This window comes from Pezoporus flaviventris, unplaced genomic scaffold, assembly GCF_033815535.1.
Source record: "Pezoporus flaviventris isolate CSIRO_AGI_PZ_B2104156 unplaced genomic scaffold, CSIRO_AGI_Pfla_v1 ptg000023l, whole genome shotgun sequence".
Lineage (NCBI taxonomy): Eukaryota > Metazoa > Chordata > Aves > Psittaciformes > Psittacidae > Pezoporus > Pezoporus flaviventris.
In genome coordinates this window covers 5,820,180-5,845,131 of record NW_026892571.1, presented here as the reverse complement: position 1 = coordinate 5,845,131, position 24,952 = coordinate 5,820,180, and the positions used below count along the sequence as shown (strand labels likewise).

The 24,952-nt window shown below is 60.1% G+C and overlaps 2 protein-coding genes across 2 annotated transcripts; one reads left to right on the top strand and one right to left on the bottom strand.

The window, feature by feature from the left end:
• The first annotated feature begins 907 nt into the window (after window positions 1–907).
• On the top strand, window positions 908–3,192 carry LOC133270888 (proteinase-activated receptor 2-like). The gene is made up of 2 exons (XM_061456475.1): window positions 908–1,088; window positions 1,860–3,192. The coding sequence occupies exons 1-2, from the start codon at window positions 992–994 to the stop codon at window positions 2,882–2,884; spliced, it is 1,122 nt and encodes a 373-aa protein (XP_061312459.1). The 5' UTR covers window positions 908–991; the 3' UTR covers window positions 2,885–3,192.
• ARAP3 (ArfGAP with RhoGAP domain, ankyrin repeat and PH domain 3) lies at window positions 3,164–23,256 on the bottom strand. Its single transcript, XM_061456476.1, has 34 exons — window positions 23,060–23,256; window positions 20,267–21,355; window positions 19,606–19,649; window positions 19,265–19,335; window positions 18,980–19,050; window positions 14,752–15,021; window positions 14,449–14,518; window positions 13,591–13,711; window positions 13,183–13,370; window positions 12,410–12,516; window positions 12,106–12,305; window positions 11,894–11,979; window positions 11,546–11,728; window positions 11,162–11,300; window positions 10,723–10,854; window positions 10,498–10,651; window positions 10,288–10,390; window positions 9,865–10,063; window positions 9,712–9,775; window positions 9,248–9,411; window positions 8,905–9,117; window positions 8,663–8,768; window positions 8,092–8,239; window positions 7,843–7,911; window positions 7,510–7,584; window positions 7,285–7,399; window positions 7,028–7,156; window positions 6,736–6,869; window positions 6,522–6,604; window positions 6,271–6,306; window positions 5,503–5,566; window positions 5,282–5,419; window positions 4,990–5,028; window positions 3,164–4,359 (listed from the first exon to the last, which is right to left on the bottom strand). The coding sequence occupies exons 2-34, from the start codon at window positions 21,313–21,315 to the stop codon at window positions 3,793–3,795; spliced, it is 5,331 nt and encodes a 1,776-aa protein (XP_061312460.1). The 5' UTR covers window positions 21,316–21,355; window positions 23,060–23,256; the 3' UTR covers window positions 3,164–3,792.
• Between the last annotated feature and the right edge of the window lie 1,696 nt (window positions 23,257–24,952).

The window sequence follows — 24,952 nt, the reverse complement described above, 5'->3', positions numbered from 1 at the left end:
TCCTGGAGTGTGGGAGCATGTGGGGCAGTGGGGCCTCAGTCCCCAGGCACAGGGACATGTGGGGTTCCACGTCAGGTGGAGGATGCTGAGCCCCTGGATGCCAGGGTCGTGCCATGGGGACACAGGGACAGATCTGAGCACAGGCATTTGGTGGAGGGCACCGAGAACCCAGAGGGGATCCCCAGCCAGCCTTTCCCCACTGCCTCCCGTTCCCTCTGTCCCTATCCCATCCCTCTTCCATCCCCTTCATCTCTCATCTCTTTCCATCCTGCTTTTTCTCTGCCTATGAGTCCTGCAGAGCTCGTGGCTTTCCCCACTGTCCCTTTTTTCCCTTTGCTCTTTCACATTTTTGATGCCTGCTGCACGTATCCTGGCTGATGCATGTCAATGCGCAAGGCTGGGCTGGGGCTGTGTCACTGGGTTTGTTGCTCCCATCCATGGCCCCTCTGCTTCAGGAGGGAGCTGGGAAAACGAACCAGGGGTCACCCAGCACCCACTTCAGTGGCAGAAAGGGGACAGCAGAGTGGGACAATGCAGGATGGCCCCATCTACAGGGTGACACTGGCTTGTCAGCCAGACCAAGGTGATGAATACGATGCCTGTCCCAAGGAACGCTGCTGAAGACGTCACCAGACTGAAACCCAGCTGCCTCCTTCCTGCCCTTCGCGTGGGACACGCATGACTGCTGCGGTTCACAACTGCCTTTCGATGGCTGCCTTGCGCCTGCTTCCCCCTCCCCACAGTGTGTCACTGCGGGCAGGAGGCTGGAAATCACCCCAGCCTCGAGCGTGTCCCCTGCGTGCTGCTCGGTGCTGGCAGCTGATGGTCATCTGGAGCACGAGGATGTGGTCGCAGGCACGACGTGGAGTGAAAGAGGAAGGAGGCAGCGTGTCGGGGCCGGCGCCGGTCCTGCCGTGGTGACGCATGGAGGAGTCAGCCCTGCCTGTGGTGCTCCTGCAGACCCAGCTTGTGCAGAGGCCACCCCGCAGAGATGTCCCGGCCGGTGCCATCGCCCTGCTCTGCTGTCGCCTGTGTCACCCTCCTGCTCGGCTGCGCCTGCCTTGGCTGGGCTGTCCAAGTCTCCCCAAGTAAGTGCCTTGGTGTGTCTAGAGGGTGATGGGGCAGGATGGGCACCCATCATGTCCTGTGATACTTGGAGGGGATATCTGGGTGTCGTGGTGAAAGCTCGGGGCACTACTCTGTTTCCTTCCCTGGGTGTCCATGCTCAAAACCTAAGTGAAGACCTGAAACCTGGCCATCCCTGGTCCACTTGGAGGCAGAAATCAGGTTACTGCTTTTGTAACCTGAATTTTCCCTGTGCCCTGGATGTCGAGAGGTGGCAGAGGTTGTGGGAAACCTATTGGATGTAACCAGGGTCCTCTGGGGACCATCGATGGAGCCTTTGGAGCTGGGGGTGACGTGCAGTACACTAAAGCCTGGATGTTTTCTGAACCAGCCACAAGAGGGATTTGATCAGAAGTTGCCTGGTGTCCTGGACCTTCCTGTTCTTCACTTTTGTTCTGAGCATGCAATGAAAAGCCTCAGACTGCAGGAAAACAAGGAGGCAGCCTTCAAATTGGGGGCCTGGCCAGGAGGAGGAGGAAGCAGCCCCGCTGGGAGAACATCTCCTATGCTGGCATGGGAGGCCTTATCCCAACCCTATCCCTGTGGGTTTCCTGTCTGCCCTTTTGATCCTGTTGGGTTGCAGGGGACCCGTTGTGCTGGGCTCATGGGGGTCCCATGTTCTGAGCCATGGAGAAGAGCAATGCCAGGTCCTGCGGTTGCTGATGACAGCTCCTGCATGGTCCTGAGTGGGAAGGGGCAGTGGGAGCTGAGCCTAACCCTTGTCCCCTCCACAGTGCGTGGCAAAGGGCGAACCTTGATCCCCCTCACTGCCCAAGAAGAAGCCGTTTGCCCCAGTGCTTCTGTGGAAGGTTTCCTCAACAGCACCCTCACCACCCATCTCCTGCCTGCCCTCTACTCTGTGGTCCTGCTCGTGGGGCTGCCAGCCAACGCTCTGGCCTGCTGGGTCTTGGTGACCAACTTCAGGAGATGTTCCAGCACCCTCTTCCTGCTCAACCTGGCGAGCGCCGACTTGCTCTTTGTCCTCCTGCTTCCCTTCAAGATCTCCTACCACCTCCTGGGCAACCACTGGCTCTTTGGGGACTACCTGTGCCGCACTATGATGGCCTTCTTCTATGGGAACATGTACAGCTCCATCCTCTTCCTCACCTGCATTGGCCTGGAGCGCTACATCTCTGTTATGCACCCATTCCTGTGGAAGGGCTCCAGTCAGACGTGGCTCAAAGCAGGTGTCTGTGTGGGCATCTGGCTGGTGGTGGGGCTGGGCATGAGCCCCCTGCTTTTGTGTCCCCAGACAAGTCACATCTCGAGCCTGAACATCACAACGTGCCACGATGTCCTAGGAAAGGATAAGCACATGTTCCTCGTCTACTATTTCCTCTGCCTGGTGGGGCTGGGCTTTGGCTTGCCCTTTGTGCTCATGACCATCTCCTACAGCTGCATCCTCGTGCGGCTGCTGGCCGAGGGGAGACGTTATAGGCAAGTAGTACATGTCCTGGCCGTGGTCCTCCTGGTCTTCATCCTCTGCTTCACCCCCAGCAATGTGCTGCTCTTCATCCACTATATGCTGAAGGCCACGGGGTGCCACAACGACACATACATGTGGTACACTGTGGCCCTGGTGCTCAGCGCCTTCAACAACTGCTTCGATCCCTTCGTCTACTTCTACGTCTCCCGGGATTTCCGGGTCTGGGTGCGGGATGCAGGCAGCTGCTGCCTGAAGGGGCTCGACACCTCCTCGGGAAGGGCTTTGGAGAAGGCAGCCTTGCCCCTGCGGTCCAATGAGCAGAGCCAGCTGTAGGCAGGGCTTGGGGGACTGTGCTGTGTCCCCCTGCCCCAAAGGGGGACATCCTGCAGTGTGGTGCCACCACAAAGGGCTGCTCCGTCCCAGGCTGGCATGAGCCTTGGGCAGAAGATCCCACCCTGGATCTGGGCTTCATCCCAGTTTTGTAGCTCCTCTGCTGGTGGTGCCCCCGTCCTATGGGCCCTTCAACTGCATGCCTGGCCCTGGAACCCTTATTTCCTCATCTAATGGATGCCAGCATCCCTCATTGCTCCTCCTGCAGTGACCAAACCCTCTAGAGTCCAAATAAACCTTTATTTCTCCCTGCTGCTGGAAGGAAGAGGTATAAATACCCTGGCTGAGCAGGAGCTGTCCTCCATCACCAGGACCGTGCTCCAGGCACACATGGCCAGCCCTGCTCCCATTGATGACCCTTCTCCCCCCACAGATATGCCATGCTAGAGGCAAGAAGAACTGGGGGGTGGCTTGGGTGTCCTGACGTGTCCCATGGGCCAAATGCTGGAGAGGGGACATCATGCTGTGTTCCCCCATGCCAGCAGGCCCCATGTGCCCTGTGCCTGACACTGTGGATGCTGCTGAAACATGCAGGCTCCATGTTTCTGCTTTTATTTTCCCTTTTACTTGCTTCCTGTGGTGCTGGGCCCAGTGACAGATATGCCACCCAGGAGGGAGAGCACATGGGGCAGCATCCCCAGCCCTCCCAAGAGGGGGTACCATGGCTCAGCATCCTTGTCCCCACTAGTCCTCTCGTTCCCACTAGTCCCCAGGTCCCCACTGGTCCCCACTCCCAGGTGAGGAGGAGGAGGGTACATGCTCCATGCTGTAGGAGTGTGGGGCACCCATTGTCGCTGCTGCTGGGCACTACTTGACCCCCAGGTCGGTGGCCACCCCTTTGGCACAGTGAGTCACGTCACCGGCTGGCCTGGCCCCGGCGACTGGCCCTCATTCTTCCTGAGGATGACGCTGCTGAGCTCCTGGATGAGTTTGTCGTTGATGGGTGAAGGAGGCTGAACGCTCCTCTTCCTGGGCATCTCCATGGTGGTGTCTGCACTGGGACTGCTCCCTGGCGTGGCTGCCTGCTCCCAGTCCCTGCCCAGTGCCAGGGAAGGCTCCATGTTCCTCTCCAGAGAGGCTGTTTTGGTGGGTCTGAGCCCCCGAGCTGGAGCTCTGTCACTCTCCAGGTTCAAGCCCCTCTCCAGGGACAGGGCTTTGGTGACAGAGGGACCTGCCACCCTCTGGGCCGGGCTGGCGGGCAGCGAGGAGCGCAGCGCTGTGGCGGGGGGATGCTCAGGGAACAGGGATGGCTTCTTGGACCTGTCCATGGGGGGCACAGCAGACAGGTCTGCCAGCAGCCCCTGCCCCAGCTCCAGCGTAGCCAGCTCGGGGAAGTTGCCCACCTCCTCGTAGACAGGATCAGCATCTGCCTCCTTCTCCTGCTGCTCCTCCAGGGAGTCCTGGTGAACCTTCATGGGCTGCAGGAGGGCAGGATGTCACGGTGAGGGGCACTGTCCGTACCGCTCAGCAGTGTACCCCTCCATCCCCCCTCAGCTTGCCCTCCCTGCAATCCCTGCCATGGACCCATTATCCATCAGCTCTCTTGGCTCAGGCACTGTTGCCCTTTCTTCCCTATTGCTGATGGAGGGTGAGCATTTTGGTGCCTGCTGAGGCATGGTCCTCACCACCAGGCTGTAGCAGCAGCCCTGCAACCCTTGGCAGATGTGGTCTGGGGTGAGAAGGGAAGATGGGTGCTTATGTAGAGCACAGAGCCAGGTGAGGTGGGGTCCAGTCAGGTGGCCCCCATGCAAATAACTTGATGGTGAGGAGGACTTAAACTTGTTTTCTCACATTTCTTACGTTGATCGTTTCTGGGCAATGGGAGAGGCTGTGGGAGCTGGTCTGGTCTGTTGTGGTCTTGCTTGCACACACCAGGACCATGCAGGGACCCCCATCCCTGGGTGTGGGACACCTGGAGTAATGGGCATCCTGTCCTCTGCCACACAGTGTGGGCAGATGGCCTGGGCATGTCTCAAGTATGGTGACATCCCATTGCCAGCAAAGTTCAAAGCCAGCAATGGATGCATTCAATGTGTGCTGGTACTTACAAAGAACATGGACAAAGTCCTTCTCGTGTGCAGGCGGCGCTGGAAACAGAAGAGATGGGCAGAGGTAAGCACAAGATAGCATGGATCAGGGTTGTGGATGCCTGGGCAGGCAGCAGGGAGCTGCTGTGCACATGAGCACCAAGCACAGGGACACCCACCCGAAGCATCCATCAGGGACCCGTGCATGCACCTGCCTCTGGGGCCCTGGGGTGGGCGCATGGAGCTGGGATGGGTGCATGGAGCTGGGTGGGTGCAGAAGCCCCTGTGGGCAGGGGCAGCTGTGGGGCTTTACCAGGGTCTGGTTGGCAGAGAGCATGGTGGCATCGGTGCTGTCCCCGTGCAGCGGCACCAGCGGCATGGTGCCGAACTTCTGCTTGGTGAGGTCAGAGGAGGAGCGCCGGCGCAGGATCACGGGGCGCAGGTCATCGTGCTGTGCACAAGGACAGGGAGCGGGGTCATGCTGGGCTGCCCTGACACCCCCCTCCAGCCACAGCACAGCCGCTCTGCACCCACCTGAGCCTTGAGGATGCTGGTGGTCCAGTCCCACAGCTCAGCCTGCCCCGAGCACACCAGGTACCTGCAGAGGAGTCAGCGGAGAGGCTGCTAAGGAGCAGGGCCAGCGGGGCCCATGTCCCCTTGTCACCCTGCATGTGAACACGGGGCTGTCAGGCACAGCTCCTCTGAAACCCAAATCATGCTTCAGGGCAAAGCGAGAGCTTGTTGGGCTCCTCAGCTCATCTGCCCTTGCTGCCCTTAGCAGAACATCTCAGCCCCATGTCCCTGTCCTAGCATCAGCAGTGTCGGAGGAATGGGGAGGGGATCAGCAGGATGCAGGGATGTGCCCAGGCACCTGGTGGTGCTAGGGAAGCCAGTGCAGGGAGCCCAGCTTAGTGCAGCTGTTGGGTGATGGGGACACAGAGCTGAGCCGACTGGATGCTGGCAGGCAGCACAGCCATGCAGGTGGCATGCAGACCTGAGCAGGGTGGGCAGGTCCCTCTGGAGCCTGTTGTGGGTGCTTGGACATGCATCTACCAGGGGTGCTGGTGTGGATGGGGAGGTAGGAGAAGTGTGTGGTACAGAGATTGCCCCTAGAGCCTGGCTCCCACCTTGTGCCAGGGTGTGTATGGCCCTGCCACTCTGTCCCTTGAGTGCCCCAGCCAGGCACCAGCTCTGCCCTGACCCCCGGGCCCCATAGCACTGCCCCTGGCTGTGCCACTGCCACCGAAACTGGGGACTGATCTCAACACCCCCAGCCCCAGAGTGGCAGGGACAGATACTCACAGCTGCTGCTTGTCCAGGGTCAGTGTGAAACCCCACCTGGGCAAAGGAAGAGATGGGCTGTGAGGAGGCACCACTGAGCTCAGACACAGCCCAAGGTCTGTGGGCAGTATGAGGGGGCTGAGCTCCCCCATGGATTCAAGCTTGTTGTGGGTTTGGGTCCCATTGGAGCTTGGCATGATCCCAGTGCCTGGGTTTGCACGTGGGTGACCAAGGAACAGAGGGATGCATGCTCCAGGGAAGGTCCCACTTACTGGGCTGGTGGCTTCAGCTTCTTCCTAATGCCCATGTAAACCTTGGCTGCATCCAGGGGCCACTCACGCTCTGGTTTGGCACTCTGGAGAAGGAGATCCATGGGGTCAGCCCAGCTTGGTGCCAGCCACCCCGTCAGGAGGACAGCCACCACTGTGCCATTGCTGTCCCCAGGCTCCCCTCCCTGCCTCTCCTCCCTGAGCATCCCCTGGGTACCCTCTTCTCCTTGAGCAGCAGCAGCCTCCGATCCCGGATGACAAAGTAGCGCTCCTGAAACTTGTTCCCCAGCAGCTTGGGGGGCTCCTCACGGCACTTCAGCAGCCCACACTTGGGGGTCTCGCGCTTGACTCCTGCCCAGTTTGGGGAGACAGGGGTCAGGGTCCCACTGTGGTCTCCGGGATGTGCCCCTGATGGCTGCAGGGTGGCGGCCAGGGCAAGGGGAAGCTCAGGCAGAGCTGTCCCCCTTGGGGACACCCTTTAAGGCTGGGACCCTTTGTGACTGCCTTACCTGTGAAGAGGCAGCTGCCTTCACCGATGGGCACCTTCTTCACCAGCAGGTATGCGGCACTGGGCTCCGGGAGCTTGCACCACTGCAAAGCTTGCTCCAGCACCTTCTCCTTGGGGTGCAGGGGCCGCTCTGGGGAGGCACAGACACTGTGTCCCCTTCCCTGTCACCAGCAGCAAGCTGCCCCCCTTACCCCACACCTCTCCTCACCAGCCCTGCCTTGCCGAGAGCATCCCCCTGTGCCATCCCACCACACTCACCCAGCTCGCCGTTCTCCAGGGCCTCGAAGGTCAGCCAGACGTCCAGGCTGGCTGCCACGTTGCGCATCTCCAGCACGTGGTTGGTGAGCTCCTCTGCTGTCATCGTGGGGGACACCTGGGGCCGGACACATGGGGAACTGCAGGTGGTGGCAGGATGGGTCCCAGGGACAGGCTGTGCCTGCATCCCTCCCTGCATCCTGCAGCACGGTCTCCTTTGGGACTCACCTTCAGGGTCACGCAGCAGTCGGGCAGCTTCTGCTCCAGGTAAACCTCGATGATGAGGTCCCCTGCCTGTGAGAGCTGCGGGAAGAGAGGGTGGCATCGGTGCTGTGCTGGTGTGGGTGCTGTGCATAGCCCCTCTCTATGGGGCTGGGGATGGTGGCCCAGGGAGCTGGGGGTGCTTATCACCTGGGCAGGAGCCTCAAGGTGATGGGTGAAGGGGACACAAGTGGGTGAAGGTCCTTCCCCATATATCTGGTGTGGGACAGTAGGAACCTGAAAGTCCCACCAGCCTAGGGGTCCCGACATGATGTGCACTGGCAAGCACATCCCCAGTACCTGAGTGTCCTTCCAGGTGGTGATCAGACTGTTCTCCAGATCCATCTGGGATACCTGGTCCTCATCAATCTGCCAGAGGAAGGAAGCACAGGGTGAGAAGGGAGACACATGGAGTCAATGTGGAGTGAGGACACATTGCCAGGATGGAGGGGTGCAGGGCAAGGCAGGCGTGGGCAGAATGGAGGGATAAAGGGGGAGAGAGACAGAGCCATCATGCAGGGGCCTGGCAAGGACCTGCAGGGAGCTTACATTGAAGATGCTGACATAGTTGTCAATGAGGTCTTCCATCACCTTGACTTCGTGCTCCCCTTTGCCATCGGTTTGGAAGAGGCTGGGTGCGAAGAGAAGTGACAGGTTCTTGGTGCTCATCTGGTTGAGGTCTGCACATTTCTGCACCCTGGGACAAGGAGGACAGAGGTGAGGGGCTGGTCGCACATTGGATGGGGTTTCAGCCCCAGACATCCTCCTCTGCCTTCTACAGACTCTCCTGAAAAACCAGCTGTGGAATTTGGTTTCCCTCTTTTTTGGGGCACTGGGTGAAGTTTACACCCTACAGGGGATTGTCCTTTACTCCTAAAGCTCCTGTCACTCCCCTTGCTGCAGGATGACTTTGGGAACATTTGAGGCGTCCCAGAGCATCATGCTTCATCACACCCCAGCAGCTGGAGGGGTGATGAAGCAGGGCATGGGCACTGGGCTCTTCCTGTCTCCCTGGGATGGCAGCCAGCATTCCCTGCGCAATGGAGTGATCCCACACTTCTGGCTGGCCTTGGGTACCCCGGCTGGATCAGGGGACCCCGCAGGGAGGTGTCCCACTGACCGGTAGAGGTGCCCGATGAGCGCAGCCAGGGTCTTGTGGTTGAGGCGAGGCAGGCGCTGAATGAGCTCCTTGTACCGCTCCAGGCGCTGGGGCTTCGAGGGTATTCCTGCAGTGAGGCAAACAGGTCATGGCTTAATGGTGAACCCAGTGGGTCCAGAGCTGACAGGGTACCAGGACCCTGCCCTGAGGGACATTGACCCTTGGGTCCCTGGCAGGCAGCCCAGCATGGTAGGAGGATGTACCTGCAGCCTCCTTCCACTGTGGGTGCAGCTCCAGGGTGAAGACAGGATCTTCCAGCTCTCGGAAGAACCTTTTCAGCACATCCGTGACATCCTCAATGAAGTTGTCACTGATGCGCAGCTTGACATTGCGGGCGTCCCGCCGGAACTCCTCCATCAGTACCTTGATCCGGGACTTGGCTCCATTCTTGCGGTAAATCCCCTCATGCCGCAGCCCTGGGACAGGGACATGGGGTCATAGGGGCCCTATCCTGCCCACAGAATCCCTAATGGGGCTGCCTGGCCCCGTTGGCCACCCCGTGTGTGTTGGTGGATGCTGTGGCTGTGGTCCCCATGCCGGGCTCACCGTACTGCGTGATGAAGGCGATGCAGCTATCCACAATGATGGGGATGTCTGCCCGGCTCAGCTGCTGGTCCCGCAGCGCGTTGCCCCGGCCCCCTGCCGATGCCTGGATGTCACTGTACCACGCTGCCGAGTCCGCCCGCGACAAGCCCTGCAGGTAAAATGTCCTGAGAACAACAAGGGCAGAAAAGAGGGAATGAAGGTTGCCAGGGGTGGCAGGTTACCCCCTCCTGCCCTTATGCACAGGGAGAAAAGCACAGCCAGGCTGAGCCAGGGGACACCCTATGCCAGTGAGACCCTGGGCTGGGGTGACCTCTGTACGCCCCTTAGCCACAGCGCTGCTGTCCCAGTAGCATCCCCACCATGGGCTTGGGACCAGCATCAACCCATGGATGAGTGCCTTTATCCTGGGCAGCCTGCTGAAGTTGCTTGTCTCATTCTCCATCATTCCCACAGCCAGGCCTCACCTTCCCATCTCCACCAGGATCAGCAGCTCCTTTTTCTCTGGAGTCTCCGTGGGGGGAACCAGACCTGCATTGAGGTGAGAAGTGGAGGGGTCAGAGCCGTGCGTGGCCACCCGCCCTATGGTGCCTTGTCCCGGGCTGCAGCACGGCACTCACTGAGCTCCTGCAGCCGCCGCAGGTTGATGCTGTCCTCAGCCCCATCGTCCTCAGCGGGGCAGATGAAGAGGTGGGCTTTCTGCAGGATGAAGAAGGCCTGCTGCCACCGCTCGGGGTTGAGCATGCACTTGTAGCGCAGCTGGCCCACGCGCTGGAACTCGTAGCCCAGTAGGCAGTGACAGCTCACGGGGGTGAACCACTGCAGGAGGGAGCCAGAGGTGAGCTGGGTAAGGACAGGGCTCAGCACCCGAGCGCAGACCCCCGTGAGGATGGGGGCAGGTTGCTGGGGAGGATGGGAGCCCCTGCAAAGGGAAGGAGGGTGCTTGACACAGAGGATGAAGAGTGTAGGGAGCACAATGGGGAGGCAGGGACAGAACGCAGGGACCCACCACTGGCATGGCGCTGGGGTTGGGGCTGGCTCACCTTGCCGATGGCGCTGGCCCATGCTTGCAGTGTCTCAGGCCCATCGGTTCCCAGCTGCTGCACTTTCTCCCCAGTGAGGAAGAGCTCGAGGGTGAAGCGGAACCTGCAGAGGATGAAGCAGCCCATCAGGGCAGCCCCGTACCCTGAACCTGCTCCAAGCAGGAGCAATGCCCATCCATGGGCATGCAGTGGGGGCACTGCTGGGGGTACCTTTCAGTGGGGCCAGGGCTGGTGACTGCCTGAGCTCTGCTCACACCCATGGAGAGGAGGTCCCCGCTCTCGATGTGGCCCAGGGGCTCTGTGCATTTCTCTGTCTCGAAGAAGAGCAGGGCTCTCTCCAGGGAGCACCACGTGCGCTGGAAGTCTGTGGGACCAGGGCTCAGTGGCACCGGGGTGCACACTCCCTGGCTGCCCTCCTGTGCTCCCCACACTTACCCTCTTTGCTCTTCTTGGTGCCCGGGAGCTTGTGTGGGGCTGTTGCCCGGTACAGGTACCCACTGTGTGCCACTGGCTGTGTGATCTCATTGTAGACACCCTCCGGACCCGGTTCCTGTGTGCGTGGGGTCCCTGTGGGGAGTGATGTTGATAGCGGGCGGGAGCAGGCACCCACCAAGGCGTGGGTGCTGGAGGGGCAGGGAGACCCCACTCACGCAGGTGTGGGTAAGCGGGTGTGCCAGCATGGGGCTCCCTGAATAGGGGCTCCAAAAGAACCCACTGCCTTGCCCCATTGCGAAAGAGGGGGCAGGGGTGTCACCCGGTGAGCCACAGCATCTAATGTCCTGCCTGTCCCCAGCCTTGGGGCATGCTGCGGGGGGCAGTGGATAGGGGGAAACCCCCCATATCATAGACAGATGGGGCTTGGGTTTCCTCGTACCTGGATGGTTCCTGAGCCTTTTCCTCTCTGGTGTCACCTCGCAGGCCGCAGGGTCAGCCGCCAGCCCAGCCTCCGTGGATGAGAAGAACTGCAGGATGGTCTTGAGCAGAGCTGGTCCTGTCACTGCAGTGCACAGTGCCTGGGATGGGACAAGTGCCTGTAGGGACCATGTCCTGGCACACAGAGACCCCCAGCCTGCTGCTGGGGGTGCTTGAAGGCAGGTAAAGTGGGGTACAACCTCCCACCCGAGCCCCCAGAGCTGCCTGGCACAAGGGTGTGGGCAGACACAGCCAAGCAGGAGGTGTTGGTATCTCTGGATGGAGCCCTGGGTTGGTTCCCAGCACCCCAGTATCCTCCCTGCATCCTGAGGCTCCCCGCTCCTACCTGGAGCACGTCCTCCTGCGTGGTGTAGTGGGGATGGGGCAGGCGGTACCGTCCCTCTCGGTACTTGCGGGTGATGAAGTCCCGTCTCTGCTCGGCGCTGGCATCTGGGTGCAGGGCCTCAGCGGCGGGGAGGCGAGCGGCCCAAAACCGGTTGGCTCTGTCATTTCCCAGCATGATAAAGAGCTGCAGGAGAGTCCCGAGGTCATGGCGAGGGTCAGGCAGGAGGAGCAGCATCCCTGCATCCCTGCATCCCGAGGGAGACCGTGGGGCTGCTGCCCTGCCTGGAGAAGCAGCCTGGGCCCTGAGCCTGCTGTGCCAGCCCCAGCATCCTGCCCTGAGTGCCTCTACCTGTACGATTTCATTGGACCAGACGCTGGTGTCAAGCTTCAGGCTTTGCACTTTGGAGATGTTGGAGCCCAGACTGCGGTGCTGCCCTGTGGGGAGCAAGAGAGTGAGCACTCCCTGGTCCCACCAGGGGAAGTGGTACCCGAGTCGCGCCCATACCCCAGCCAGCACCCCCGACCCACACCCACGGGACCCCCCATGGGAGATGTACTGGCCTGCACACTGCTTGCAGATGACCACGCACAGGTTGATGGATGCCCAGTCGGGGCTCGGAGCCCAGCAGTCCGCACAGTGTTTGTTGGCTTTGTTGGACCAGATCTTCTCTGCCACCTCATAGTCATAGAGCATCTCAGCTATGGCCTCCTGCAGGGCCTCCATCCACTCCCGCTTCTCTCGCTCTGACTCTGCCACAAAGCTATGACACCAGCACAGCCAAAACTCAGGGGCCTGGAGCAACCAGCACCCGGGTCCAGCGTCTGCTTGCTCCCCCCACCTCATCCCACTGGATAACTGGGATACCTGAATATTTTGGAGGGGGTGATGAGCTCGAAGCTGCGGTTCTTGGCTTCTCGAATGGTGGAGCCGCGCATCTCGATCACGCAGATGCCAATGCCCATTTTAAAGAACTGCAGTTCAGAGTGACACTGGTGTTGGCTCTGCAGTGCCATGGCTGCAGTGGATGCACCACCCAGACACGCCTGTAATGCTGGGGCTGGAGCCAGGTTGCTGCATCCAGCACCCCCAGCACCCTATCCCTGCTTCGCCTGGACAAGCAGACCTGGTACCAGGTCACATCTCTCAGGTACCTCATGAGGGCTGACATAAAGCATCCTGCAAGTACGTGATACCTTAAAATGAAAGGCACGCAGCCCCTGAAATCAGGGCACTCAAGTGGCTCAGTTTTGGGGTCAGGCACACTCATAAAGTATCAACTTGAGCAGAAACCACAGACACTCGATGCTCAATGCATGTCTGCAAACTGAGGTGACTGGGAAAGAAACGGGGTGCTGAGAAAGCTCAGCAAGCAGGAGGAGGGGAACCCTGTAGGAAGCAGGTCACAGCGAGAAGATTGGAAGGGGGGGTCCATTCCTGGTACCTGCATCTCGAAGCCCAAGCCCCTGCTACTTCTGCTGTGTGCAGCATCTCTCACTTCCTGCTCTGTCATTCCCTTTCTCCTACCTGTCTTACTCCTCTCTGCTCTCCCTTTGGCACCAGCCCTAGATAAAATCCCTCCACCCCTCCATTGCCCTCATCCTGTTAAGCCCCCTGCGGTGTCTGGTCCAGCCACCAACCTGCTCACTCTTGTACAGCCACATCTCAGGCAGGCTCAGGGTTGCAAACACCTTGGACTTCTGTCCCTTCAGCTCCAGGGTTCCTGACTTCTGGCAGTGGGCAGTGTTGGCGGGCCGGGGCCGGGACCCCACCAGGCGCTGCTCTGTCACCTTCTTCTGCAGCGTGGAGCACCACTCATTCCTCAGGGCTGGGGACCAGGCATGAGGGAGCAGGTCTGAGCCCTTCCCAACAGCCCTGGCATGGAGCAGAGCACCCAGCGGACATGGCAGGGGACAGGTCCCCTTGATCATCGTGGCTGGATGGCTTGGGGATGGGGTGAGAGCTGCCCCCAGGATGCTCTGGCTGGAGGATGGAGGCAGGGAAGGTTCCTTAGGGACCGGTGGTCCCTGGCGAGGGTCTTTGCTTACCCTCATTCTCAGCACGGAAGACAAAGATCCGGTGGCTGGTGATGACTTGGAACTTGTTGTCCTTGGTGCAGCGAGCCATCTCGATCACGGACAGCGGGATCACCCCCTTGGGGTAGGGCTCCTGGAACGAGCCCCAAGCAGGGTTATCCCCCTTTGCCCTTCCTGTGGGACACCTCCATAACCCACCCACCCCAGCACCTGCCCCTGTGGTGCCGTTACCATAGGGGTAAGGAGATGGGACAGGGATGCCTGCAAGCTCCTGCAGCTGTGGGCCATGCATGGTATGTTTCTGCATGGGTGCCGCTGATGTGGGGCCACAGAAGCAGTGTCTGTCACCCCATGTGGTATGGCAGCCACCAACAGCCCACATCAGGCCTAAATGGGGCCATGCACCCACGGGAGGATGTGGGACAGGAAAGGGTTGTTTCATCACATACACCTAACCCACAGTGCAGTACCCACAGCAAGAAAAGCTGCTCTGTGCAGCACATCCCTAGGTAGTCCGCTGGGTGCTGCCTCAAAGAGCCTGGGCCACAAGGAGATGAGGATTCAGGCAGGGATGGGTCCATGGTGGCACCCAGAGATCCCCCATTTGTGGTCTACCCCAGTGCTTGGGAGCCAGAATGGCCCCCGTTGCTGCTCCCTGTTGGCAGAGGGACCCTTGCTACCCCGGGCTTCCTATAGCACGAGGCTGCGTTCAGAGCCCCACCACGGCTGTTCTGCCCTGGTGATGGTAAAGGAGTGCTGGCTCCTTGCAGGACAGCAGGAGGCAAAGGGGACATGGCAGCTCACGTGGTGTCAAGGCACCTTGCTCTGAGTGCAGCCTCCCTGCCTTGCCCACATCCTGTCCCCTGGTACCTTCTCACTGCTGAAGTACATCAGGTTCTTCCCGTCGAAACGGACATAGCGCCTCTGGAAGACATAGTTCCTGTTGGGATGGCAGAAAAATTAGGCTGGTGGGAAGGAGATGATGCCCCCAGGGACCCCTCATCTGCTCACAGACCCCTGTTCCCCTGAGAATGGCTGCACAGAGACCGGTGCAGTGGTACCCGAAAGGTTCCTTCTGTGGGGAGGTCCGTCACGGTGACCAGTGTGCCAACCTCACCAGCCTTGCCCAAGGGGGCTTTACCTATGGGGACTGTCCCATGGGTGGGCACGTACCCCTGTGGGGAGAGCTTGTCCAGCCATCCGCTGAGCATGGTGGGCCGGGGCTCGGACAGCGACGTGAAGCTGGCGTAAGGGGAGATGGTGAGGTCGTCCAGGACCTCGTCCGGGTAGAGATGTGCAGGCAGGATGAACGGGGTGCCCTCGGCCCGCGGTGCCTCCACAGTGGAGTATCCCTCTGTGTCATGCTGGATGATGCGGTCAATGAGCCGGGACCGGGTCTCCTCGTCCTCACTCCTTCCCTCACTGCTGCAGTCACTGCTCGTCCTGTAGGAAACAGGGCTACGAGGGAGCCGGCCTATGGCAGCTTAATGCCATCCCATTGGGATGTCTCACACTGCTCCTGTCCCCATCCGGAGCTCCTCAGGGCACCCCATGATGTGGTGGTTGTACCTCCATGAGCAGGGTGGGACAAGGGCTTAGTGTTCATGACCCCCATAGCCACCAGCAGCCTGAGGCTCAGCCAGTCCTACATGGTGGCAAGGCTGGGACTACCTGGCAAAATGGGCTTCCCCACTGTGGTAACACTGCACAGGCCACTGCACATCTCCAAACCCCTGGCATCACCTCCTGCCCCTCTTCACAGGCAGCAACCCAAGCCCAGTCCCACCTCCTGCTCCCTACTCTGCATTCACCCCAGAACTCCTCACCAGGGGTTTCAGCTTCCTTCTCCCTCTACCCCTCCAGTGTTCATGGCACTGGGAATGTCCTTCTGCTGTGACACCTTCCTGCCTGCTCTTGTTCTGCAAAGGGATTGGGATGGAGAGATGGGCCGGTGGAGCTCCTGCAGCCATCTCCTGTTGTTGGGAAGCTGTGCTGCACCCCCAGGCAGGCCTGGTGAGCCCATCCAGCCATAACAATAAAAGGAAGTTATAAAAATAAACTGCTAAGCCTGCCCCTTCCCCTCAGCCCTCCCAGGCAGACGTGGCTCTTTCCCTGGAAAGGAAATGTGCTGGGAAATGTCTGACAGTCCCAGAGCAAAGAGCAGAGCTGCTCAGGTGCAATGATGATGGGCAACAGGAGGCCGAGACACCTGGGCAGCACCAGCAGCAGAGCACCGTTACCACTGGATCGCTGCTGGCATCCAATGCTAGGGTGAAGAAAAGACTCCAAGAGAGGCAACGAGGATGGTCCAAGCCCTGTCACAGCTTCTGCCTGAGGAGCACCTGAGCAAGTGGTGGCTTCACTTCCCCAGTGGGGAAAGGGTTAGTGATGGGGCAGGTTCCTGAAGTCATGAGCAGCATGAGAAGGGCAGAAAAGCATCTCCTGGCCACCTCTGCTCCAGTCACAGGAGCTGGGTGGTAGCAGATAAAGCCAGCAGGAGCAAGGTGCAGAAGCGGCTGATCTGTGGGAATCCTCACTATGGGATGTTGTAGAAGAAGAAATGTACAGAGGAGAAACCCACTGGGGGTTACTCAATGTGAGAAACCACCTCCAGCACCATACCATGTGCTGGAATGCTTTTGGACCAGGAGAATGACTGCAAACTCCTTCATTGCAAATTCTCAAAACACCCTGTTTTGAGCACTGCCATCATAGGAACCAAGGCAATGCATGGACCTGTGCTTTGGCCATGGATAAGCACCTTATGAAGCCATGGGACATTATTGAACCATGTGGGACAAAAGCAAGACCTGAAGTCTGCCTGAGAGGATGTTGGGCTGGAGTCACCCAGGCTAGGGGTCAGCTCTGGGGTAGTGTGTGGGGCTGGAGAGGTAAAATGGCCTGTGTAGCTCCAGAAAGACAAGAAATGGCCATGGGTGGTTGGAGGCTCAGATCACAATGACCACTGCTGTTGAATTAGTGTAACAGAGCCGTGGCAGGGTGATGGATCTGGCTGCAGTCCCAGCCTGGTGTCCAGCTCCTTCAGGAGGGGCCGCCCAGGGGGTGGGGTGGCTGGAGAACTCTGTACATCATAGGCAGACATCAGCCTTGATGTCAGAGCCAAGTGGGAGAGAGATGCTCTCAATGGGTCAGGGCAAGATAAGAAGAGGAAAACTCCATGACAACCCCTTCCTGAGCCATGATTTACAGCCACTGAGGCCACAAAGAGCTGGAGGACAAGCAGCATCCGGCAGGGACAAGCAAAGCTCATGGGCCAGCTGGAGTGGGGTCTCTCAGCATCCCAGGAGCACACCAAGATCCAGGCCAACTCCCAGCTCTGCCCTTGAGGACAGGGCTGGTAGAGGAAAGCTCCAAACCTCCAAGCAAGTGTGCTAAGGCCAAGTCATCTCCCTTTCAGCTGGTGCTGGGCAATGAAAACCAACCTTAGGGCCAAATGAGTCCTCAGGGCAAGGAAAGCATAATTCCAGGTCAGCTGAGCCTGGAACGTGATGCTTGAGGTGCACTGAGTTGGGGCAGCCTCAGCCTGTCAGTGCTTACATGGGGGATGTGGGAGATGGAGGGTGGGTGATGGAGGAAAGGGATCTGCAGGTGGTGAGGGGACCAAGGAGCTGCTGATGGATCTGGTTACTTCAGCTGGGGGTCATGGGCCAGACAATCAACCTTGAGATAGGTAGGGAGGTAAGGAATAAGCTGTCACATACACCATTCCCAGTGTTTCTCTTCCACAGGGAAGATGCCTTGAGGTGTGAGGAGCAGCAGTGTGGGTACCTATCTTCCTGAGGATCATCTCATCGTGAGTCTTGGTGCAAACCAGGGTAAGGTCCACTATCTTCCCCACAAAGAGCTGCCGTCTGACCCAGTGCCATGAGCTCCATGGGGTGGCACTGGCATTGCTGTGCCACCATCTCTCTCCTGCCAAGTCTGATGTTTGAAGCAGGGCAGATGCTATCCTCCACACCAGCATTTCATGGGACTGAGCATCACCAACTCGGATGAAGGTGCTCCGTGTCAGAGTGGGTGAATCCCAGCTTATGCTCCAGCCTCTGCTGGACTCGCAGAGATGCAGCTTCCAGGTGCAAGAGGAATTTCTCATTCCTCCTCCTCTTTGCTGAGGATACCTTGCTGCTGGCAAAGGCAGCTCTGCTCATTTCTAACACTGACCCTCAATGCTCAGACTCCAAGCCAGGGAGCAGCGTGGTCCAGACGGAACTGTCCCAGAAGAGGGTGGGAGAATGTATCTCATATAAACAGCCCATAGCTCTGTTCCAGGGGGATCATGGTTGGACTGGTGGGGAGGAAAGCATTGGATCAGCCCACCAAAAGGGTTCACGAGCACAGTGCAAAAGGTCTTCAGAGACTTTTCTGTCTCTTGTTCAACTCCCCATGCCCCAACCTTAGTGCTCAGGCTGTGAGAAAACCCTGTCAATCGCTGCCTCTGATGCTGCTGATGGTCACATCCTGTCTCTTCTCAGCAAGACCCTGGTGTGTCCAGGGCTGAAAGCACGCAGCTGATGCCCTCAGGATGCTTTGCATCCCAGCTTCCTGGAAGCTGATGGATGGAAACTGTGACCCACAAGCACCCAGCCCTGCTCTGGTTTAGTGGCTCCACAGCAGACGTCAGTATTTCTGTTTCCAAAGCTCCTATTCCCAGCTATTTGCAATTCCAGCCCATGGCCTGTGTTGGGATTGTGACACTGGATCACACTTCCAGAGCTGGACCGACCAGTACTGGGACCAGAGAGGCAGGGGCATGGGGATGCATTGGCCAACGAAGCCACGGCAGAGCTGAAGGACACAGAGCTGCAGCTCAGGCCTCCTCTCTGAGCAACACAGGAAAAGGAACCCTCCCCATCCGAAATGGGAAGAGCAACTTTCCTTCCTCTTTCTGAGATGGTATCAGGAGCTATGGAAAGAACATTTCAAAAGCATTTTAAAGTGCCCCTCAATCACTGTCCACCACAGTGTGTGACAGATCGGCAAATGCTGCTCAAATGATGCTGGAGCCTTTGGAGGTTGCACATTCCTTCATCTGGTCTCAGAGCCATCCCATTTTTGACTGATCCCTGTCCTCCCTGGTGTTTTCCTGCTCCCAGCAGCCAAATCCAGGCTCTGCCTGGTGTGTAGGTGCCCAGAACCGCTGAAACAGCTCCACAGCATCTGTTGGCAAGCACTGTCCCCTCGAGGGCCACCCACCAGCATGACCCTTTCTCATCTCTCAGCCCATCAGCTCTTCCTGTGACTGCTGACCTGATCCCAGACAATCCTGATCCGCTCTGCAGTGGGGGAAAAGCCCCCATTGCCTCTCAGGCTGTCCCCAGGGGTGTCCCTGTCCCTTGGCAAGCAAATCCCAGCCCCTGAGCCCAGAGGAGGTGATTCCTACCTGCACACTTCTCGCTCCAGGTCCAGCTCGGGCATTGCCTCACAGCTCTGATCCGAGGAGATGCCAGCACCCTGGGAAGAGAGATCGGTCACATCTCCCCTCCTCTCTGCCTTCTCCCACCCCAGACCTCCTCAACCAGCCTGGCCCACTGCAAGGGGGCTTAACTTGCGACCCGCAGCCCACCAGTGATGCTCAGCACTGCCAGGCACCTCTGTGTCACCACCAGCAGCTGATGGGCTGCAGTGACATCAGGGGCCACCCACCATCCCCACCGTGTGCTCTCACCTGCTCCCATGATGGGGCTATGTGCCCAAAGATGGTCTCACTGTAGGGGCTGACGAGCTGCTCACTGACCTCTGTGGGCAGAGACATGGGAGGGAAAGGCAGTCAGCAGTGCCTGCTGCGGGCAGGAACCAGCCAGGACTGGCAGCTCCAGAGGGGACCCCCCACCGAGCCCACCACAGTGAACCCCAACATCCACAACACCACAGAGACGTGAACCAAATGTGTCCCTGAGCGAGACGGGGCACAGGGCAGGAGCTGGGGACAAGGCAGAGGGTGTCCCCCTCACCCGCCTTCCTTGGGGACATCAGGAGGTCCCCACTGCGCACCCTGGGTGCTCTCACCTGATGTGCTGGTGGGTCTCTGCGGGACAGGGGGCAATCCGGGACTGCTGGAAAACAGGAGAGGGGTTATTGTGGCTGCGGCCGGGATGGGGCGGGATTTCTCCATTGTGTTTTTCCATCTGGCTTACGTGGGCTTGAGGCTGCGTCTGACTGGGGCAGAACCCAGCTTCGTCCCCCAGGATGAGCAGCATCCCCTCCCTGCTCCTAGCGCCCTCCTTTGCTCCCTTCTCCTCCCAACACCATGCTGTAGCCTCCAGGGCTGCCAGGCATTTCCCATCCCAGGTCACCCCCTCTAACATCTCCCACCTTGCTCCCAGCAGGAGCCAGACTCAGACCCCCACTCAGCCACCCCTCACCATGGCAGGGACCCCAGCCCTGCTGCTTGGGGGGCGCAGCAGCTTCTCCCCCCAAGCAGTGGAGCAATCCAGGGGCCCATGGTCACCCTGTCATCTCAGAGGGATCCCAGCTGCCCTGCGGGCTGGCTCCATGCAGAGCCTGGGGGAGGCATGGGAAAGGGTGGTGAAAGGGGCTTGTCAGCACCCGGAGGCAGGCAGGGCCAGGCTGGGAATGGGGTCCTGAGAATGGAGGGGGTCTCGATCCTTGGATCTGGCTGCTCTGCATCCCCCTCCACTCGCTGTGGGGAGGGAATGCATCTGCTTACTCAGGCTTGTCCGGCTGGGTCGGCTCCTGCGGGGACAGAGCCGGGGGCTGAGCCTGGCCCTGGGGACCCTCCTCCCCTCCCGAGTCCTCAGCGGGTGCTGACAGACGCTTGAGTCCTTCATAGATGACGTTGGACACCATCTCCATCCTGCCCTGCGCTGAGGCAGGCTGTGGGGCTGGTCTGGGGCATGGCGAGGGATCTCTTCTGGCTGGGATGGATGCAGGATGACCCTCTGGAACACCCCCAGTGCTGGTCTCCGCTGCTGGGACCCTGTGGCTGTGCCGTGGTGGGACAAACGGGATGGAGAGGGGGAATTTCTCTGATGCCTCCAGGGTTTGTCCATGATCCAGAGCTGGCGGCGACCATGTCCCCTCCCGAGCACTGTCCCGCACCCGCAGCCGGGATAACCCCATGCCCATGGCCACGGCTGCCCCTGGCCCAACCGGCTGCGCTGGCCGGGGCTCCAGGCTCTCCAGATCCGTGGAGCTCTCCCCCGGCACAAACCCCTCCAGCACCACAAAGGCTGCAGTGGCCCCGTCTCTGTGTGTGTGCACCGGCACTGCGGGGCGTGCTGGCGGTGCAGGCGCTGAGCCCTGCTCTGGCTTGGAGCGAGGGAAAACCGTCCTCGGCTTGGGAATGGGCTTCACGAGGGGAGGAGCAGGGTCCTTGTCTATAGGTGATGCCTGGGTGGGCACTGCCACAAGCTGCTGTGTCCCCAAGGCGTCAGTGGCTCCTCCTGGCTCTGTTTTCATGGCATCCTTGCCGGTCTGGGGGGCATCCAGGCCCTCAATGGCTTGGAAATGGGTGTCTTCTGCTGCAGGTCCTCTCCAGGACTGACTGAGCACCCGTGTCTGCTGCACCAAGTTCAGGATCCTTTTGCGGTGCCCAGTGGCAGTGATGCCGAGCTGCTGCAGGCGGTCACTGTCCAGCGAGGCAGTGTCTCTGGCCACATGGTACCCATGCTGCTTGAAGGCATCCCGGTACCTCTCCAAGTGGATGGTGGCCAGCCAGTCTGCGATATCAGAGTCAGGACCGCACGGAGAGCTCATGGCCCTGGGGTGCCTCTGCGACGGATGCTCAGCCCATCATCTGTGGAAGAGGAGGGAAAGGGGATGAGGAGGCGGCAGGAGGGGACAGGGGCGCTCAGCTGGGGGTATGAGCACGGGCAGCTCCCGAAGCTCCCCCTGCCTCACCACTCTCCCCGTTGTCGCTCACCTCCCAGCTTCAGGAGCCCACATCCTGTTGTTCCTCAGCCCCAAGCCTCTCGCCCCTCCCCGGAGCTGCCGGATCCTGGCCCGGCTTTGTCGACGGGGCCGTGACCCGAGTCCAGGCAGGAACGGAGCAGCCGGGGGCTCACGGGGGAGCGGGTTTCTGCGCAGCCCGGCGAGGGGACATCCCGGGCTCTGCCAGGCACGGGACGGGGTGTGAGGAGGATGGGAGCAGCCAGAGGGGTGCCCCGGCGGAGGGGCTGCCTGAGGCAGATAATGGGGGGAGCAGCTGGGCCCCTCCCAGGGGATGAGCTCCTGAGCCGGCCGGCGCGGGGAGGGCTCTGCAGCCGGAAGGACAGACCATAATCTCCCTCTGTCACTGCTGGCGAGGGCATGGGAGAGGTCAGCGTGACTCACGGCAGAGGGGGGGGAAGCCTCCCACCCACCTCAGCCCATTGCTAGCACCCACAGCTCGAGGCAGAGGGGCACAGCTGGGGGCTCAGCACACTGACACCGGCCGGGCCCGCTCTGTTAGGGACCCCCATCCCTAGATCTTTGCTGGCACAGCTCTGGGACAGAGCCGTGATCTCTGCTGAGCGCTGAGGGCCTTTTTCCCATGAATCACGCTGCTCCGCACTAAACCATCTGTGCTGACTGTGCTGCCACTCGGTCTTTTTCCAGTTCCTCCATTTCCCCCTATTGTTCAGCACAGGCTTCCTTCCTGCTGCCTGCATGATCCCACACATCCCCTGCCCCCTCCGCAGGAGCCGAGGGACAGCCAGGCCAGGATTCCTGCTGCACGATCCCTGTGCAGGCATCTGCCTGCTCCCTGCTGCTGGCTGCACAGCAGTGCCATGGGGCTGATGTGCTGCTGGTGGCTGCAGTGCCCCTGAGCACATGAGCAGGATGCTGTCAGCAAGCACATGTGAAGAGCAGGGCTCTGCTTACATGTATGTGCCCAGCCATGTGTGTGTTTCCATGGAGGGCTCCCCACGGGGCAAGTGGCTGAGCACCAGAGTGCATTGAGTAGGGACAGCCATGGCAGGAGCTGGCTGAGAAGCTGGGGGAGCAATGGGTGGGGAGCAAGGCATGGGGACACTGCAGCTTGTTGAGGTAGGACCTATACAAAGGCCTGGGCAGGGGGGTATGGGGGGTGATGGCCCGTAAGGGTGTGGGTTGGGTATCACTGCCACAGGGTTAAAGGGCTGTACCCAGCAGAAATGGGGCAATTTCCCCCTTTCCTGTGCCTGTATTGCCCTGAGGGACCTGTGGGCAGCTTTGCCCTCTGCCTGCCCTGCCTTGGGGGGGTCAGCAGGCAGCCGCCTGCCAGGACCTGGCTCCCAAGACCCGACCCCCCCCCCCATGCCAGGCACTGGGCACTGGCTGGGCTGTGGCTCTTTGAGGCCGTCCCGCTGTGCCCATGGGCAATGGCACTGCACAGGCAGGTGGACACCGTCGCTGTCCCTGCAGGACCATCCGGTGCGGGGGGCTGGAAGCGGGCACGAACTGCCCCAGCCGGGGCCCTTCCCTCCCTGTCCCAGGTCTGCCCCATCCGCCCCCTGCCACCGCCGGGGTTGTCCCTCACCTCTCGCCCCGCAGCGCGGTCCGCAGCCTCCCCCGGCCGGTGGCAGCGCCGCTGCGGGCTCCGTCCTGCTCTGGGCTCCAGGGTGATGCCAAGGTGTGCTCCGGGCACAGGGCTCGGCCCGCAGGCACCGCGCGCAGGAGCTGCTGCGGGCACAGCCTGGCTTCGAGGCACCCAGCCCGCCTCCCGCTGCCGGTCCCTCCTACAGCCCAACCCTCCGGCCCCCATCCCTGCCCCGTCCTGCCCCTTCCTCGGCATTACCCTGCCCCTGGCTGCCCCGTGTCCTGCCCCTCAGCCAGGCTCTGGCCTCCTCTGGGGGCTGCATCCTCCCTGCTTACCCCCTCATGCTCCTTTCACCTTCCCAGTGAAGGTCCTGCTCTCCACCTGCATTGCCATAGAGGAGCCTTCACCCACACCAAAGGCTGCACAGCTGAGGACGTTTGACGTTCTCAGGTGTATCAGGCTCTATTGGCTGCTCCCACCTCTGGCTACACACAGAGGAGATACTCATCATGGCCCAGAACAAGGCAGGGTGCAGGTGCTGCCAGATTGGTAGAAACAGGCTGAAATGTCCATGTTTATGAGGGGACAGGGGAGGGCTGGCGCCGGCTGGGTGAAATGCTGGGAATACAGACCCCTGCCTTGAGCTCTAGGGATGCTGCAGCACCCACCCATCACTGCTGCTGCCCCATGATGAGAGTGGAGTGAGCTGAGAGACAGGATGGCACCAGGGTCTGGGTGTCAGGGGGACAGCGGGAGGGTTTTTCTCTTGCAAGGAACCTGTGCTTTCACCACGGGCTGACCTGGCTGCCTTTAATGCAATGCTTTGTGCAAGAGCCCCAGTGGGGCTGGCAGTTGGTGCAGCTCTGCTCTTACCCAACCTTGCACACAGTGTGTCTGAGGTATCTCACAGCACCCTTCAGCCCTTCTCTGGTTCTCATGGTGAGGCTCCAGCTCCCTGGGCAACCCCTTAAACCAACTCATACTGGTCCTTTCCTGCCCCAACGATGTCCCCAAAAACCATTGCAGTGGCTGGGAGCTGCGTGAGGCCCTGCTGTGGGACGTCCACCTTTACAAGCCCCTGTGTGTGCAACTAGAAGTGAAAAGGCAGCTTTTCATCACAGGCTTTCTCCTACAAAGCAGAAGCAGAAAGCATGATTCTGGCATGGCTTTTGCCTTCCTCCCCCTTCCCCACCAGCTGCTCTAGCCGTGGGTGATGTGTCCCTGGGGCTGGGGGTAGCACCGGTGGCCTCACGGACCACCCTTATGGATGAGGTGTGGAGACAGGGTGTACTGGGACCCACACGGTGTATAGGAACCCTCTGGCCCTGCACTGCAGACTGTGTCATCCTGCTGGGCTCCTACCTCTGCCCCTTAGAGCAAACTGGCTAAACACAAGTCCTGATGCTCACAGGAAGGTTGCTGTGGTCTGCAGTGTGAGCAGCTGGAGGGGCAGAGCAAAGGGTGCTGGTAGCACTGGTGACACTGGTTTGTGCCATCACATCCATCCTGCTGTGCTGGGGCATTAGCACCAGTAAAGCACACTCCAGTGAGGGACCAGATCCTAACTCACCTCTCTGGCACACTGTGGCATCTCTATAGAGCCCTCACAACCTGCTGAGTGGAGCTGTGCTCACACCACATGCCAGGAAGGCAGGGATGGGTTGCTTGGAGGGAGATGCTCAAGGGTGGAAGGGACACCGTGGGACAGTCCCAGAGTGGCAAGACTCAGTCCTATCCTGTGGCCAAGTGTGACCACACACTCCCACAGCCCACATCCTGATGGCTGCTGACAGGCCAGTGCAGTGCAGAAAATCTCCCTTGATCCCTTCTCCCTCCACAGTCACCAAAGTGCCAGGACTGGGGCTCCCTTCTCCTGGCAGGGGGGAAACCACT

What these genes read in the sequence shown, in the direction of transcription:
- LOC133270888 (XM_061456475.1), top strand. Translation starts at nt 992, where the DNA reads ATGTCCCGGCCGGTGCCATCGCCCTGCTCTGCTGTCGCCTGTGTCACC. An exon ending in GGCTGTCCAAGTCTCCCCAA is followed by an intron (nt 1,089 to 1,859) that starts GTAAGTGCCTTG and finishes TCCCCTCCACAG; the next exon opens with TGCGTGGCAAAGGGCGAACC.
- ARAP3 (XM_061456476.1), bottom strand. Translation starts at nt 21,315, where the DNA reads ATGAGCTCTCCGTGCGGTCCTGACTCTGATATCGCAGACTGGCTGGCC. An exon ending in TGTACTTCAGCAGTGAGAAG is followed by an intron (nt 13,712 to 14,448) that starts GTACCAGGGGAC and finishes GGCTCGTTCCAG; the next exon opens with GAGCCCTACCCCAAGGGGGT. An exon ending in AAGGCTCAGGAACCATCCAG is followed by an intron (nt 10,855 to 11,161) that starts GTACGAGGAAAC and finishes CACTCCCCACAG; the next exon opens with GGACCCCACGCACACAGGAA.